We start from the raw sequence: 19,006 nt of genomic DNA on the forward strand, positions 1-19,006 counted from the left end.
AACAAGAGGTCAGAGGTTGGTGGAACGGTTGAACAAAGAGCTGATGAGCATTAAAGCAGAGAAGTGTAAAGTGATACATTCTGATATGAAGAATGAGGAAAGGCTGTGTAAGATAAAGGAAACAATTATAAAGTAAATGCAGGAGCACAGGATACATGCATATAAATCAAGGAACTTGAACAGGGCAGGCTGAGAAAGTACTTAATAATGCATTTGAAATTTTGGGCTTTAAAATTTGGCATAGGAAGTTATAGTGAACCTTTACAAAAGACTCATTCAGCCTCATCTAGAATATTGTGTTCAATTCTTGACACTACAGTTTGGAAGGTATGAAATCATTAGAGACAGTGCAGAACAGATTTATTAAAATGGCTTCAGGGATGACAGACTTCTGTTCTATGGAGAGATTGGAAAATCTGGGACTGTTCTTCTTAAAGAAGGTTGATAGCAATTTTGATAAAAGGTACTCAAAGTCATGACAGGTCAAGATAGAGTGGGTAGAGAGAAACCTCCTATTGGTGGAAAGGTCAAAAACTAGAGGAGACAGATTCATAGTAAATGATAAAAGAATCGACAACAACATGAGAAAATATTTTCTTTTAAATACAAATTAGAAACTGGAACGCACATTCTGAGCAAATACAGGAAGAAGATTCTGTCATGGTTTTCTGAAGAGAATTGAATGATTATCTGGAGAGAGAAAAAAATGGCTGGACTACTGAGACAGTATAGTGGCATGGGGCTAGCAGAGTTGCTATTGTAGACAGCACATATGGATAAGAAGGGCCAAATGGCATCCTCTGTGCTGTAGTCATAATGATTTCACGATCAGAGGTTGAGAGATCAAATTTAGCCAGGGTACCAGGGGAACTCTCCTGCTCTTCTTTGAAGAGCAACATAGGATCTTCTATATTCACCTGAGAAGACAAACTAAGCTGGTTAATGAATCAAGCAGAAGGCCACAAAGGGTGAGAAAGAAAGAAAGAATAAATAAACAAGTCTGCATTCCCAGTTCTTTACAATGAATGCCTTTATTGACTACATCTTCAGTCAGGGCTTCCCAAACAATGTGAAAAAGTTTGGGAAATTTGGCCTACTGTTAACATCTTGCCAACTTCAGGAATACAGCTCTCCCTCAGTAATGAAATGAATTGTCAACCAAGTTTATGTACTTAAAATCAGTGATTTTTGTAGGGGTACAAGTTTGTTAGAATATCGTAAATGGATGCTCACATAAACATCTTTATATTGATCAGGGAACTTCCTCTGGCATTTCTAAACACAATGTTTCAATATAACGGAGGAAAGAGTCAACATTGTCTCGACATGCCTATAGCAGCATCAATCTTTTAGTATAATTCAACTTTGTTTTTACACAGTCATTAAATACCATTCCTTTCCACAGCTATATTTGTTCCAGAGTTTAACAATAAAGCCATTCATGAAATTATTAGTTCATATTGGTAATTTGGAACATAAAGAAACATCACTTTAACCAAGAAAAATAAAATATTAACATTAGCCATCTTTTTCATCTCACCATTCAATAATATTGTGATAGTGTTGTCTTCATATTGCGTTGCATTGTCTTAATCAGTGTACAAATTACAAAATATGGTTCACCCAATTATTATAATTGCCACTGTGTGCAAATCTTGTGCAGCTTTCATATGAATTTTCTCATTCCCATCTTCAATATACATTTCCTTGTAGTAGTCTTTCAACAGCTTAGATTAGTTCATGTTGCAGAAAATGTTTGCAATAAAATGGCAATTTTTTTTAGTTCATTCACAGTACGAGGGCATTGCTAGCTAAGTCAGCATTTATTGCCCATCCCTAATTACCCAGAGGGTAGTTTAAGAGTCAGCTGCATTGCTGTGGGTCTGGAGTCACATGTAGGCCAGACCAGATGAGGTTAGCAGTTTCCTTCTCTAATGTCCATTAAGGAAGGAAACTGCCATCCTCACCTGGTCTGGCCTGCATGTGACTTCAGATCCATAGCAATGCAGTTGATTCTTAAACTACCCTCTGGCTAATTAGGAAAGGGCAATAAATGCTGGCCTAGCCAGCAACACCCACATCCCGTAAATGAGTTTTAAAAAAGCATATTGCCTTTTCATTTTTATGTATTTCCTTGTTTAAAGGTCAGATGTCAGAAATATCTAGAGATAACTAAATGAGAAATCTTCTTAACACTGCTGATAAAGTACCTAGTTTTTGATTTTGAATAATTCTGTCTAACATAAACACTCAGCTCAAAATAAAACCCCAGAATCAAACATTTCCTAATACTGAGTTAACATGTTTTCAGATAAATTGAAGCGTACAAATAGGATTGGAAGAAAACTAGTCTAAGTCATAAATATTTAAATCTATCTCAACAGCTTCACATTTAAGAAGAAAACAAAAGTTACTTTGCTCTGGATACGTTAGATTCCACTCCCCACATACACATTTTTTTTAAATTAAAAAAACAGAAGCTGCATCCGTTCATGTACAGCACTTTTTTTAAACCAAAGCTTTATTGTTAGATCTTAGGAGAGGTAGTGTAAGTCAAATCCAACAGCAAAGCCTGCCAGACTGGAACTAAAAACCAAATTAGACAAACATCAAACATAGAGATTTAGAGTATAAAATTCTAAAAAAATAAATAGTTTAAATGTCATATAAAACATTTTTGTAACCTTTGATAAAGGTGTCTTTGTTGGTTCAAGAATACCATATAAAAACATTCTGTAAGGAAATAAAACATACTGTGTGCTTCAGTCAATAGAATAAACCTGTTCACAATGTCCTTCGGATAATTAGTTCCTCTCACACTTCAGATATAAATGTTGAAAAACCATAACTATTAAAATGATGTACAGAAACACATAATACTGTTCAGTCTCTATTAAAGGTTTAGTTGATTAAGTTAATGTTCAGCGTGTTTCAGCAGTCCATTCATTTCTTAAAAACAATCTTATCCCATTAAAAAAATAACCCAAGTGGTTACGGGCATATTTGTGGATAGCAAGCCAGAAGTTATCATTACTAGCCAACAGTTCCCCTGCCATGATTCACATGCTAATTGTCGGAATATTTGCTGTAGTATTTTGTTTCCAACTTTTTGAAATACTTAAAAAGTTGAAAATTATATTACTTAAACCCTTCAAAGATGTGTAAGGTTGAACACAGCTTGCTATTACACTGGCTGTTTCCATCTCTAATGGTATAGACACAGCTGTTTTAATTAATTCGGAAGACAAGCATACAAAACTCTGAAACACCCCAGTGATGAATTAGGATCCTACAAGAATCTCCATGATGTGGTCCAGGTCACTCAAATCTACTCTGCAGATCTGAATGGCGTTCACTGATGCAGAGGTGCATAATTGAAAGGGTTTTGAAACATCATCCACAATAGCTGGTGCTGATCTAGTCGGTGTTAATGGAAGTAAGCACAGATCTGAGTCATACATGGACGTGTCAATGTCTTCAAATATGTCATCAAAAGCAAGATCTGTTAGGTAACTCGTTGAATTTGTGATTTCAAAAGAGCCAAACACAGTTTCTGCAGACCTAGGTTCTTGTGATCTGTCTACCAAAGAAATGTCTGTATTTATGTCGTCTTCGCATGCAGGTGCAGTACAAGGAGATGGGCTAATATCCTCCATGAAATCCAAATCTTTGAGGATTGATGAAATGGCAGATGACATGTCATCATCTGAAACAACTACTAAAGAGTTCTCAATCTGGTTTTCTGAAAAATCTGACGAAATATTCAAATCAGGAGAGCTGATTTGAATGGATGATGGTGTTCCAGTTAACTCAACACTGGCCTGAGATGCTGCATATGAGTCTGGAACTGGACTTGTTCCATTGCAGATATTAGATCCTTCTAGACTAGTTTCTTGCCTCATTTCCTCCTGGATCTGCCGAACAGTATTTGCGATGAGAACAGAACGGTGCAAGTTTGGTTCCACCAGCATCCTACAGCTTTGCAATTTGATAAGGCACATATTAAGTACCAACTGTCTCTGCAAAGTGTAGGGCAGCCCTGGGTTAGAATCAAAGGCACCAGGAACACCAGCCATATTTTCTTCGTAATCACTAAGCTTGCGCTTCAGTCCTTTAGCCAACATGAATCTAGAACATAGAGGAGAAAATTTGAGTATCTATTCTAACACAATATAACCATTTATAGTTTTTAGTTATTTTGTTGTTTAGATACCTGAAGAAATTACACTCATTAATACACAGTAAACTAGAATTTAAATTCACAATTAAGACAATTTTCACATCATAAACCTGAAACATTACCTCTGTTTCTTTATTGACAGATTCTGCCTGCCCTGAGAGTATTTCCAGCATTTTCTATTTGACTTAAGAGAATAACTTTCTCTGTTACAGAAGCACTAACGGTAACTTTGCAGATTTGTGCTCCCACCAATAAGCATATCCCAACAGGTGATTAAGGGGCACAACTGCAGTTCACACGATTCTGCCCATTGAAACTAATTGGTACGGATCCCAAAATGCAAAGCTCATTGGAGCAGTATATCTCAAAATTGATACCCTTTTTTGAATTCAGTCTATCATTTTCCAGATTCTGAGCCTCTTAATCCAGTGGGTTACAAACTTTTCTATGCAGAGAAATCAGTTCTGGGAATCCATGCCCTAACTATCAACTATCAGCTTCTTAAAAGGATATCAGCCTTCTGATAAGTAAACAACAACAAAAATAACATTCTAGTACATGAGAAGACGTAGAAATGTGATCACACAGCTGAAGTTTGATGACCTTGCAGATCCTTTAAGAGCTAGAGTCCAGTTCGAAAACCTCTAATCTACTCTTTCCCAGTAATATCATGAAAGATCTAATGCATGCTAATTTCTTTCCTCGTACTGCTTTGAAGGATCATTCATTGAGCCTATTTATTGGCTATAAGAGACATTCAAACCCAAAGAAAGCTAGTAGCCTAGCTGTTTGCAACATCAAGTTACATTCCTGCTGTCACATGCAACGATCTTCTGGTTATATTCATCAGACTACAGTATAAGTTAGCTTTGACTTGTATAATGTTACCTTACCGTAATTCCTGTTTTTTTAACTTTTTGCCCAGAGAACTTTACAAGAGTTTACCATAGTACAGCAGCAGCATGATCCAGAAACTACCATTTGCCTTTTATTTGAAATGATTATATCATTATAAGTAACATAGGAGTGTATAACCTGCATCTGAGTTTACTAATGGTTCTCCCATTTTAGCACCAGCAGAAAGTTACCAACATTCAAAACTGACGACGAGGTAAAGACCAACAAACTAATCTCTCATATCAGGACCTGACAGTTCCCATCCCAACACACAAAATGTCCCGGTAGAACTAACATAACAGGTAACACCATAGTAAAGAGAGCTCTCGTGCTACAATAGCAGTAAGTAACCCTGCCTTGGGCCAGTAGGCCAGACTTCAAGTCCCACCTGCTCCAGAACTGTGTAATGACATCTCCGAACAGATTGATTTAGAAAAATAAATAGTAAATAAGGAGAAAATAGTTCATGAAATTCCTCTCCTTTTTCCTCAGGCAAATGAACCAGTCCAGAATATCATGTGGACTATGTGTTATTCGTAAAGTTACTTAATTACAATGTGAGGTGATCATTATTTCAGCCAAGATTGGACCATCTCCCGCTTGAAGGTGTACAAATAGTCAGCAACAACGCCAGACAATAATGTGTCCCAGAGGCTCACTACTGCCTGGTAAAAGAGAAACTCATTAATATCCAATCTATTTCTACTTCATGTGGTTGGAACTCCTGTTGCCTAGTCCTTCTCAATCTGTTAAACCGGAAATAATGGGACAAAACTGTTGTTACATACCTGGCCAACATGAGCAGATCAGTCAGAAAAACATTGGTTTGTCCATCATGCAGGATTGTGAAGGTGGGGTCAAGTCAATCCAGTGGCTCCAGCTGAGGTTGGGAGGGAGACTGAAGTCCTGAAGAGGTGAGATACCTCATTTGGAGTTGGGGTTGGGGTTGGGGGTTGACAGTGGTGTCCAATTACAGAGGCAGGCACCTCGATCCAAGAGGTAGGTGTAAAGACTGGACTCAACAAGCCCACATTTTGACAAAGCTGAGGCAATGATATTCAGGTAACCCACTCAGCAGCAGTCAAGTTCCAAAAGTGCAATGATAATGGGGCTCGCAGTCTCAATATCACACAGTCACACTGTCACCTTTAAAAATAAACAAAACAAATCTGCTTGCATTGGGCACACCCACCTTTCAGCATCAGAATCCTGGAAATGGCTGGGCTGAAGGCAAACTGAGTTCAGGAAACAGAAATCTCAACTCTCTGCCATCCAACCATTTTGTAGGATTAAACTTCTTCCAAATCTATTAATAGATATATGATAGATGTTTCAGAATATTACAGGCCTCTAACAAGTTGTCCCTAAATCTATGCTGCTTGAAATTAAATAGACCCAGCTTATTAAGTGTAGGATGTGTTTTGTTAGCTCTCATAGGATGACAGAATTTTTTTTATTCACTCATGGGTCGTGGGGTCGCCAGCTGGCCATGCCAGTTTCCCTTGAAATCATACAGTTCAGGACAGGCCCTTCAACCGTCTGCACTGACGAAAGTCTACACTAGACCCAATTCCTAGCACTTGTATGTAATGACAATTCAAGTGGTCATCCAAATTCTTTTTAAAAATTGTGAGGTTTCCTGCCTCAACTACCCTTCAGTGCATCCCAGATTCCTACCATCCTGTGTTAAATAACAAAACCTGCAAATCCCCTCTAAACCTCCTGCTTTTCACCTTAAAATTATGTCCCCTTCTTACTGACCCTTCAACTAAGGAGAACAGCTGTTTCCTATCCACTCTGTCTATGCCTCTTGTAATCTTATACACCTCAAACAGATCTCCTCTCAGCCTGGTCTGCTCTGAAGAAAACTGCCCAAGTTTATTGAGCCTCTTTTCATTGCTAACCTATAGCTAAAATAATCCCAGCTAACATCCTGATGAATCTCCTGTAAATTCATTTACATAATGTGGTCAGCAATAACATGGTGAACATATCATTGTCCCTAATAGCCCTCAAATTCAACTGAGTGATTGCTTGCCCATTGTCTTATGAGAATTAGTTTGTCAAGCTGGGCTTGGTTCAGCTGGAATTTAGAAGAATTACAGGTGATTTGACTGAAGTGTACATGATCCTGAACAGACTCAATAAGATGGCCAGAGAAAGGCGTCTTTTGTGGGTCATTCCAGCAGGGTTTTAAAATCAGGGGATGACACAGAATCATAGAATCTCCAGTGTAGAAACAAGCCATTCGGCCCAACAAGTCCACACTGACCCTCTGAACAGCATCCACCCAGAGCCATCTCCCTATCCTATCCCTGTAACCCTGCATTCCCCATGGCTAATGCACCTAATCTACACATTCCTTAATTTAGGGATGGCAATTTAGCATGACCAATCCACTTAACATGCACATCTTTGGACTGTGGGAGGAAACTGCAGCACCCAGCAGCAATCCACACAGACACGTGGGAGGATGGTAGGGGAGGCAATGGCCTAGTGGTATTATCACTGGGCCATTAATCCAGAGATCCAGATAATGTTCTGGAGACCTGGGTTCGAAACCCGCCATGGCAGATGGTGGAATTTGAATTCAATAAATATCTGGAATTAAGAATCTAATGATGACCATGAATCCATTGTCGATTGTTGGAAAAACCCATCTAGTTCACTAATGCCCTTTAGGGAAGGAAACTGCCATCCTTATCTGGTCTGGCCTACATGTGACTCCAGATCTACAATAATGTGGTTGACTCTTAACCACCCTCTGGGCAATAAATGCTGCCTAGCCAGCAACACTCTCATCCCATGAATGAATAAAGGAAAACTGAATAAAGGAGAATGTGCAAACTCCACACAATCACCAAGGTTGGAATCAAACCTGGGTCCCTAGCACTGTAAGGCAGCAGTGTCTGAGCCACCATGCCAAGAGGAAGAGTGTTTTTTTTCTCTGACAGCTGTGCACCTTAGAAAAGCTCTGCCTCAGAAGGCAGTGGAGGCCAGGTCATTACATATATTTTTAAGGCAGAGGTAGATAAATTCCTGTTAGGCCAGGGGAATCAAAGGTTATCAGGAGTAGATGGCAATGTGGAATTCAAAACCAAGAGATCAACCAGGATGATGCTGAATGCAGATCAGGTTCAGGGTGGTGAAAGGTCCATTTCTGCACCTAATTTGTATGTTTGTATTCAGCACACGTAAGCCACACCAGGTTAAAGACAGTCAAATTCCAGTAAAAGAAAAAGAATTGCAGTTTTTTTTTTAATTTTGGGTTTAAAGCCCTCTGCTGCCACCATTGGATTCAAACTCATGCTTCTAGTTCATTAGCACACATCTCTGTATTACTAGTCCAGTAAATAACCATTATGCTACCGTAATGTTTAGAGTACAAACAATCCTCTTAATCAATAATAAAATATATTATCAGAATACAGACAAACTATCTTGACATTAACAAGACTGTCAGTGGTTCAATGGAGAGTGCAGAAAGGCATGCCATGGGCAGCACCAGAAAAGTCTAAGAATGAGGTATCAACCTGGTGAAGCTACCAAACAGGACAACTTCTATACCAGACAGCATAAGCAGCAAGTGATAGACACAGTTAAGTGATCCCACAACCAACAGATCAGATCTAAACTCTGCAATCCTGCCACATCCAGTCGTGAATGGTGGTGGACAATTAAACAACTCACTGGAAGAGGAGGTCCCACAAATAACCCCATCTTCAATGATGGAACAGCCCAGCACAAAAGATAAGGCTGATGCATTCGCAGCACTCTCCAGCCAGAAATACCAAGTAGATGGATCTTAATTCCTCCAGTGGTCCTCAGAATCATTGATGCCAGTCTTCAGCCAATTGGATTCACTCTACATGATATCAAAGAATGGCTGGAGGCACTGGATACTGCAAAGGCTTTGGGCCCTGACAACAGCCCAGCAATAGTATTTGTGCTTCAGAACTTGCTGCACCCCTAGCTAAGCAATTCCAGTACAGTTATAACACTGGCATCTATCTGACATTGTGGAAAATTGACCAGATATGTCCTGTACACAAAAAGCAGGACAAAGCCACCATTTCCGCCACCTCCAGCGAGATGCCACCACCAGACACATATTCCCCTTCCCTCCCATGTCCACCTTCTGCAGGGACCTTCCGGAACACCCTGGTCCACTCTTCCTCCACTCTCAAAACCCCCACAGCCATATGGTACTTTCCCCTGCATCCCTGCCGAAGGCCTAACACCTGCGCATTTACCTCCTCCGTCCCAGTATCCAAGGGCCCAAACATACCTTCCAGGTGAAGCAGCACTTTATCTGCACTTGCCACAATCTAGTCTGCTGTATTCGTTGCTCACAATGTGATCTCCTCTACATTGGCGAAACGAAGCATAGACTGGGAGACTGCTTCACAAGAACACCCACACTCTGTCCACAAAAAAGACCCTGAGCTTCCAGTTGCCTGCCACTTTAACGCACCACCCTGTTCCCTGGCCAACATCTCTGTCCCAGGCTTGCTGCTGTGTTCCAGCAAAGCTCAACACAAGCTGGAAGAACAACACTTCACTTTCCACTTGGGGACCCTACAGCCCTCCGGCCTCAACATCAAGTTCAATAATTTCGGGCCTAAACTCTCCCATGTCCTAGCCCCCTACCCCACGTGCCAGGCCTCATTATCACACAGCCTGCCATTACCTACTACCAATTGTTAGCCACTAACAGTCTCCAATAGCAGCTATTCACCTCCTAGCCAGATTGTTATCAACTTCTTTGTCTGTCCAACTGTTCTTCTTTCTGTTTGGGCTCTATCCCCACCTATTGTTTACTCTTTACCCCCTCCCCCCAACCTATCTTCTGCTTATAAACCCACATTTTCCTAGCTACCATCAGTTCTGAGGAAGAGTCACCGGACCTGAAAAGTTGACTCTGATTTTTCTTCACAGATGCTGCCAGATCTACTGAGCTTTTCCAGCAACTTCTGTTTTTGTTCATGGAGAAAAGAACTGAATTCCAGAGGTGAGAGTGACAACCCTTGACATTAAGGCCAGCATTCGACCAACTGTGGCGTCAGGGAGCCCTAGCAAAACTGGAATCAATGGGGCAACCTCCCCGCTGGTTGGAATCATACCTGGCACATAGGAATACAGTTGTGGTCATTGAAGATTGCTTATCTCAGCTCCAGAACATCTCTGCAGGAGTTCCTCAGGGTAATGTCCTAGATCCAACCATCTTCAGCTGCTTCATTAAATGACCTTCCCTCCATCATAAGGTCATGGGGATGTTCACTGGGGATTGCTTAATATTCAGCTCTATTCACGACATCTCAGATACTGAAGCAGACTGCATTCCAATGCAACAAGACCTGGACAATATTCAGGTTTGGGCTGACAAGTGGCAAGTAATATTCACACTGCACAAATGTCAGGCAAAGACCATCTCTAATAGGAGACACCTTAACCACTGCTCCTTGACGTTCAATGGCACTACCATCACCGAATTCCCCATCATCAAAATCCTTGGGATTACCATTGAGCAGAAATTGACCTGTACTCACCATTTCAGTACAGTGTTAAAAAAAGCAGGTCAGAGGTTAGGAATACTGCAGTGAGTAACTCATCTCCTGACTCCCTAAATCCTGTTCACCATCTACAAGGCACAAGTCAAGAGTGAGATTAAATATTCCTCACTTGCTTGGATGAGTGAAATACCAACAATACTAAAGAAGCTTGACAGCGTCCAGGATAAAGCAGCACCCTTTGATTGGTACCACAGCCACAAATATCCACTCTCTTCATCATCGGTGCTCAGTCGCACCAGTGTGTACTACCTACAAGATGCACTGCAGAAATTCACCAAAGATATTTACATCGCACTTGCTAAACTCATGACCACTTCCATCTAGAAGGAAAGTGCAGCAGATTCATGGGACCATCACCACCCACAAGTTCTCCTCCAAGCCACTCACCATCCTGGCTTGGAAATATATCGCTGTTCCTTCACCATTGCTGGGTCATAATCCTGGAATTCTCTCCTTAACAGCATTTTGGGTGTACCTATGACATATAGACTGCAGTGGTTCAAGGAGGCAGCTCACCACCACCTTCTCAAGGGCAACTAGGGAGAGCATTATACACTGGCCAGCCAGCAATGCCCATGTCCCATGAGAGAATAAAAAAAGATGCAATATTTCAGCAACAGTATATGATGAGAAACACCTGAAAAACTGAATCAAATGTTTAGTTTCTGAAATGAGGGTCAGTGAATGTAGTTTTCAGGCTGTGAGGGATGAATATTGAATATTTCTTTATTTTTAAAACTCACATGTACAGGCCACATGTTGGATTTCTCCAATTTTCTATATTGGCTAAAAAGCCTTAGTGATCACTGAAAGCAACCTCTTAAAAGGAATTTCAGCCAAACAAATATATCAATAGTGAATTTAGTTTCCTTCTTCTTTTCAAATATTAGAGGATCATTTTATTAAGTCACTATATATCACTCTCATTGAATTAATCAAACAGCTGTAATGAAGGTTGGTTCTGCGTGAAAACTACATTGGGAGTAATGTTTCCTCTCATTTCCTCTTACTACGTACACCTCATTGTGCTGTGCAATCCCTTTAAGATTGCTCTGTAAATTGGAATGTGCACATCATGTACAAAACGCCCTGGCACTGTTTAGTATATTTCTGAATGCTGGCTGACTGCACATCCCCGTAGCTAGAAGATATGTTTAACAGAAGCTTTGAATTTTATTTAATATTCATTGAGTCGTAGAGATGTACAGCACCGAAACAGACCCTTCGGTCCAACCCATCCATGCTGACAAGATATTCTAAATTGATCTAGTCCCATTTGGCCCATATCCTCTAAACTCTTCCTATTCATATACCCATCTAGATGTCTTTTAAATGTTGTAATTGTACCAGCCTCCAACACCTCTTCCGGCAGCTCATTCCATACAGCACTACCCTCGGCGTGAAAAAATTGCCCCTTAGGCACATTTTAAATCTTTTCCCCTCTTACCTTAAACCTAGTATTAAATTCCCCTGCACTGGGAAAAGACCCTGGCTTTTCACCCTATCCATGGACCTCATGATTTTATAGACATGAGATCTGGTTACTGGTTGGGCCAACATTTATTGCCCATTCCTAGTTACCCTTGCTATAGGCAGACTCACATTGGCATTAGAGAGGGAATTCCAAGATTTTGACCCTGAAGGAATAGCAATTTTTTTCTAAGTAAGCACGGTGAGAGGCTTGGAGGCAAACTTGCAGGTGGTGATGTTCACATATATCTGCTGCCCTTATCCTGCTAGGTGGTAGTATTTGTGGGTTTTGAACGTGTGCTGTCTAAGAAACCTTAGAGAATTTCTGCAGCATACTTTGTAAATGGCACAAACATAGAGAATACTAGAGAAACTCAGCATGTCTGACAGCATCTGTGGAGAGAGAAGCAGAGTTAATATTCCTAGTCCAGTATGAAAATGTGAAAGAAAGAGTCATACCAGACTCAAAACGTTAATTCTGTTTCTCTCTCCACAGATGCTGCCAGACCAGTCAAGTTTCTAAAATTCTTTATATTTGTTTCAGATTTCTAGCATCCGCAGTAAATAGTAGATGCTACTGCTACTGAGCTTCATTGATGAAAGGAGTGAATGTTTGTGGATGTGGTGCCAATCAAGCAGGCTGCTTTGCACTGAATGCTGTCAAGTTTTGAGTGTTTTTGGAGCTGTAGTCATCCAGGCAAGTGGGAGAATTCCATCACACTTCTGACTTGTGCTTTGTAGATGATGGACAGGTTTTGGAGAGACAAGAGGTGGGTTACCTGCTGTAGGATTTCTAGACCTTGACCTGTTCCTGTAGCTGCAGTATTTATATAACTAGCCCAGTTCAGCTTTTGGTCAATGGTAATCCCAAGGATATTGACAGTGGGGTTTTCAGTGATGGTGTTGCCACTGAACGTCAGGGGGTGATGGTAAATTCTGTCTTGTTGCAGATGGTGATTGCCTGGCACTTATATGGCAAGAATATTACTTGCCATCTTTTATCCACAATTCTTAATCAGGAAAATGATCACAGCAATTCAGGTGATGGCCAACACATGCACTAACTAGCTGAGGCAACAATTATGAAATTGCAAAATACAAACAATGTGCTGAAACTAATAGCTATAATGTCAGTTCAACAATGTAGAATGATGTTTTTTTTAAAGTATCTGTTTTCCCTTTAAGTCTATGCTCAAAACTGGTATTTTTTTTACCCAGGTTTTCTGCTCATTTTTATTTGCATATTTACTGAAATTAAAAGTTTCCAGAAAACCATTGCAATTGGGCAGCATTTTAGATGTAACATTTTTAGTGTCTGAAAAATGTCCTCGATATATTAAGGTGCAGTTTTTCTCATGCAACTAAAAATAGAATGATCACAAAAATAAGCAATCTCTTCTGAACATTACCTAACTAGATGGAACCATTTACTTGCTTCAACAGTACACAGTAGTCAGTCTCTCAGTAAATTAAGAAAACTATTTTAAAAGCTGCCTATTAATGCACTTAAGTCTTAAAAAAAAGCTTAATTTTAAGAGCCTCTGAAAGCCCACAAACGGGTTCAATAAGTGGAAACTCACCGTGGTGATTAATTCGATTGGGGGCATGGCCGGTTTACGGACAAGACTGGTCTCCATTGCAATACTTTTAGACAAATATATAAACCTGTTCGAACTCATGTGAGCTTTTGTGCTAGTTTGGTCAATTTTCAGTACTGGAAATACAATTGCAATCAAGTGGAAATGCTACCGTTTTAAATACACACATATACCATTTACAACGTGAGAGACAGAGATTAAAAGAAATTTTTGAGTGATTTATAGTCAGCCATTAATCTAACATCTGCTTAAAAAAGCATTTAAAACATAAGCTTTCAACATGGGATACATTACACACAATTTAAGATTTTTCAATCTATTTCTATACCAGCAAGAAAATTTTGTACCATTTCCCCAAAGCAAGGTAGACATTTTCAGCATACGCTGTAACCATACACTACCATTTAAGATTAAGAATTTGGTTTTTGCAGAAGATTTTCTGCAAGCATCTCTCCTGTAACAGAAAACCTAACCCTTTTTAAATTAATTCGTATATTATCTACCAGATCTATTGATTTAAAACAGAAAAATAATTACTCTCGTGTTCTCCAACAATCATTTGATGTGTTTTGCCAACTTGCAGGTTACAGTTTTATTAATAAGTTCAAGGTAGGTTGCATTGCCTCATCTTCAGTGATAATAGACAAATTGTGGTGATTGAAAATTGTATGAAGGATTAATTTTATATTTGAATTCAGTTTCCAGATCAATAAATAGTCTTAAAAATAATGCATATTTTAGGGAAATACATATTTAGATTCTCAACATATACCCTGTGCTAATAATCTCACCAGTCAAGTTGCAGAATGTCAATAAGTTGATTGCACATACATTTAGTTTAGTATAGTAAACTAAAACTTCTGGATTGGAAACCTGGGGGAAAAAAGTGAATCCAGGTAGTAAGGTGCAAGTTTACCAAATCCCTGATTTATTTAATTGCATCACTTGAGTGCTGAAGCTACATTGCTTACTGCAGTGTCAGCACTTAAATACTTGATAATATGTTATGAATTTAAAAAATCCTGAACAGTTTAGGTGAAATCTTAAAAACTCACTTAATTACGGTCTGTTACAAATGTTAGAACTTTAACAAAGCAGCTAAATACGACTGGGCTACAGATTTGAATAACAGAAGCTCACAGCATTTCCACAGAATTTTTACATATTTTCCAAATCAATGATAAAATAACATTCAGTAACTCCCAACTCCACAGGATAATAACTGCACGAATAATTTGATCTGATGCGTAGAAATTAGGAAAAACATTATTTACTCAATCTACTGATACTTACAGGTTACTCTTTATTGCCTTTATACGCATTTCATAGTATTCAAAATCAATACCGGTGCCTCCTACTAAAGCGCTACCATGCTTCTTTTAATGATCAATTGTATGTAAAATCCAGACAGAACAATTCCAACCAAGATTACTGTATGCCTTCACATACATTGGGTGTATAGTAAACAAAGAAGTCTGTCTGACTGAATCTTTTTAAAGCCTTAACAGAATTTGCAATGTCTTTGCTTGCACTATACTGACTCATTTTAGGTTTCCCCATAATGTTGCTGTAAACAAAGTAACAATCTAACAAAGAATCAGATATTTTTGTGATAATTAGGGCAAATGCTACACAATAAGAGCTTACCTTGTTCCAAAGTGCCACAGTATTTATTTTTAAATCTTTGGAGTTACTCTGATAGTACATTTTGAACATTTCAAATGAAAGTGAATTAGTCCTCGGTTGGTTTTTAGACCAGTTTTTGTATGCAAGCTAGAATTCTCACTTGCACAAACTGCCATGCAGCTGTCTTGCTTTTTTCAGACAGCTGACAAACAGCAACTGCACAAGCACAATGACGCAGAGCACTAAGCTGCCGTGGAAAGGAGTGGAGCTTGAAAAAGTGGGTGGAGCTTTGTGGCTTGCAGTAGTGTCCATCTCCAGCTTGGTGAACAGTCAGAGAACTGCCCAACAAACAGACAGGGCCCCAACTGTGCTATTCCAGAAATTTTTTGTGTCTCTGCCGTGTCCGCTAACAGGAGTTTGTTGAAGCATTATACGCTGCAATCCACTTAGATACTGTAAAACATTAGTGGAATAAAAGAGCCTAAGGCAAAACTACAGGACAATTAAAAACTTATTTCTCAACTAGCTCCCTTTTATTTCTGTTATAGTAGAAAACATGAAGGCATTTAAAAAGAGTTGCAGAATCCTTAAATACTTCTTAAAAAGAAAGAGAATGTCAAAGAATTTATGTGAACACTTTTGTTTTGCTGTTAGAACTTCATTTAAACAGTCAATGTTCTTCACTTTGTTGAGTGTACTGGGCATTCAAATTAAACAGGTGAGCTGAACCAACATGCATTGAGTCATAAATAAGAATTATTCAACATTAACTACATGTTAGTTGAAAAAATGAATTAAGGTATGCAGAATTACAGCCATTCCAGAAGACCATAAGAAATCGAAACAGAAGTAGGCTATTCTGCTCCTCAAAGCTGTATCGCCATTCAGTAAGATAATGGCTGATTCCAAGCCAGCACCCTCAGATAGAGCATCTATGCTTAGAATCTATGGGAAAAAAGTTTCTAAAATGGTACGCAGAGAAATGGAGAGAAGAAATTTATTTATAATTGTACAGTGGGTGCCCTCCAAATCTTTCCTGGTGCGATCCTATTTTAATACCTCAGATTTCTGGGTAATCCAAGATGGAGGACAGGAAAAAATTGTGGCTGTAACAGCTGCTCCTTTTTTAAGGTATATTCAGTGTTGGAGCAATTTCCTCAAATTCTAGGAGCAGTAATTATTGTTTTACAAGCTGTTGCATTGTTTTGGAACTTTTGGGAAAAAAAATCAAAACAATGGCACTTTTAAAAAAGGAGGAAAGGAGACAAAGGCAGTGACCACATGGTGGGAAGTGAATTAATGGAGAAAGAAACATACACTGCTGTCTGACCCAGCAGTGAATTTTCACATCTACCACCTCTGCTGTTTGATTTCGAGTCCCTCTGGACATCAGAGTTGTGGGGCAACTTTTTTATGCAGAGGGTGATGCATGTATGGAATGAGCTGCCAGAGGAAGTGGCGGAGGCTGATACAATTACAACATTTAAAAGGTTTCGGATGGGTACATGAATAGGAAGGGTTTAGAGGGGTATGGGCCAAATGCTGGCAAATGGGATTAGATTTATATAGGATATCTGGTCGCACTGGACGGGTTGGACCCAAAGGGTCTGTTTCCGTGCTGTATATCTCTGTGACTATGTTGTAAGATCCTGGGAAGAAAATTTGATGGTGAGAGTTTTGGTATGCAGGTGTGGTCTGAAATCTGATCATGTTTGATCCCCTACTTCCATTTCTCACTTTGTCTCATGCTCTCTCTCACTCTCTTACACATATTCTACAGTCACAGGCAATACAGGATCAGCAAATGCATCACCAACCTATAACTGAACTTCAGGCAGTCTGGGTGGCACAGTGGCTCAGTGGCTAACACTGCTGCTTCACAGCGCCGGGTTTGCTGCAGCCTTGGGTGACTGTGTGAGTTTGCAAGTTCTCCCGTGTCTGTGTGGGTTTCTGCCAGGTGTTCCAGTTTCCTTCCACCATCTAAAGATATGCAGTTAGGTGGATTGGCCATGCTAAATTGCCCTGTAGTGTCCAGGCATGGGCAGGCTAGGTAGATTAGCCATGGTAGCCATGTGGGGTTACAGGTATTGGGTGGTGGATTCAGAGGGTCAGTGCAGGCTCGATGGATTGAATGGCCTCTTTCCACACTGTAGGGATTCCGTGATTCTAGAATAGTGTCATAAATATTTCTGTTTACACAGCATAGTTTTCTCTGTGCCTTTCCATGCTTTCAAGAGTTTATCAATTTCTCTCTCTTATTACATTCCACCTCAAACTCTTTTGTTCTCCACTGAATATAGCCTCAGTTTTTGCAATTTTATCAAACCGATAGCCTCCCACCCCTGGGAACATCCTACTAATTCTATAATCCATCCTTTACATAGTTTCAACATTGGTTAAAAAAACAGATAATATAGTACTGTTCAGAAGGTGCCAATTGTCAACCATCGTTTGGCACTGATGTCAAATGTAGGTCAGATTCAGCAGGTCCAATTCCTGAAGAGCATTAGGGGACATGTGGGTTTTTACAATAAGTTGTATCAGAGGTGCCTCAGTGAGGTGCAAGTTCAATGAAACCTGGCATGTAAACAGTGGCAATATTCCATGCATCAGATGTAATTTCGCTTCATGGCTCATTATCAGATTTGGGCTTCTTGATTGGCCACTGCTAGAGAACAGAAGGGCAGATTACCACACTCTTCCTTCAATTGTTACAATTCAAGCATCGATTCAGGACTGCATCACTGAGTTTCATCTGTTCATGTTCAGACTCCCAAACATAAGTTTTGAAATTGCCCTATCGTATGACAGAGGATAGGTTTGATCAAATAGCACTTCCAATGTCTCAACAAGTCTCAGTCAGAATCATGGCCATACAAAACCTGCTCACTGACTAAGCCATGAATCCACAAAAGATAAAGAGTAGGTGGAACCTTAAGAGATAGAAGAAGATAAGGCAAACCCACCAATTGTCCCCTGAGAGTGCTAGGTTTGTTCACCAACCATTAACTAATTAAACTTTCTCTTTAAGTATCATTGCATATTACCACATTCTTCCCACCATGTTCTCTGGCTTATGATTTTCTGCAACAATACCTATTGTCCTTGAACAAAGGACCTCTCTGTGCATTGCAGCATTTCCAGATATTGAAGGAGGAAAATGGATCATTGCACAAAAGACCATGAGCAAAACCTTTAATTTTCCACATCAAAATAAGTCTCCCTGAACCACGAGGCAGTGCCGTTGCTTTCTTTGTAAATGGAAATATACTGTGCTTTCCTAACAAATCTACTGTTTCATCTCTCATTTTCCTCATGGGCTAAGACGAACAAGCAGTAGGTTAACCTGTTCTTACCCTGTTTCGGGCAGTACCAGAAAAACATAGTCAGTTATTAAGCATATAATAGCTGAAGTCATTTTAAGTGTAAATCTCTTTCAAAAAATATTATTTTAAAATTATTTATATAATGTAATATAGAGAGAATGTAGCAAACCCAGGGAGCATAATTATTACATTCTCATCAGTATTACAGTTTTGATTTAGGTTTGAAGTTGCAAGTTAGATAATTCACTTTTACAAAACTCAAACATAACTAAACCATTATTTCAAATGCATAGGTATTTATCCTAAGGTCTAACATTATGACAGCAATGCTGAAGT

The 19,006-nt window shown here is 39.5% G+C and overlaps 1 protein-coding gene across 2 annotated transcripts in view; it reads right to left on the reverse strand.

Annotated features, from left to right (window-relative positions):
* Positions 1 to 2,032: 2,032 nt before the first annotated feature.
* LOC109921371 (SERTA domain-containing protein 2-like) overlaps positions 2,033 to 19,006 on the reverse strand; it is a 51,530-nt gene continuing 34,556 nt past the window's right edge. The window contains exons 1-2 of one of the 2 annotated variants that reach the window (XM_020521402.2): positions 15,366 to 15,532; positions 2,033 to 4,128 (exon numbers count right to left, since the gene is read on the reverse strand). In XM_020521402.2, coding sequence (XP_020376991.1) covers positions 3,282 to 4,124 — 843 coding nt within the window. In that variant the 5' untranslated portion in view covers positions 4,125 to 4,128; positions 15,366 to 15,532 and the 3' untranslated portion in view covers positions 2,033 to 3,281. Of the gene's footprint in view, positions 4,129 to 15,365; positions 15,533 to 19,006 lie in introns of those variants that run through there. The other variant, XM_048600560.1, reaches the window with a different exon arrangement.

Source organism: Rhincodon typus, chromosome 8, assembly GCF_021869965.1.
Source record: "Rhincodon typus isolate 14 chromosome 8, sRhiTyp1.1, whole genome shotgun sequence".
Taxonomy (NCBI): domain Eukaryota; kingdom Metazoa; phylum Chordata; class Chondrichthyes; order Orectolobiformes; family Rhincodontidae; genus Rhincodon; species Rhincodon typus.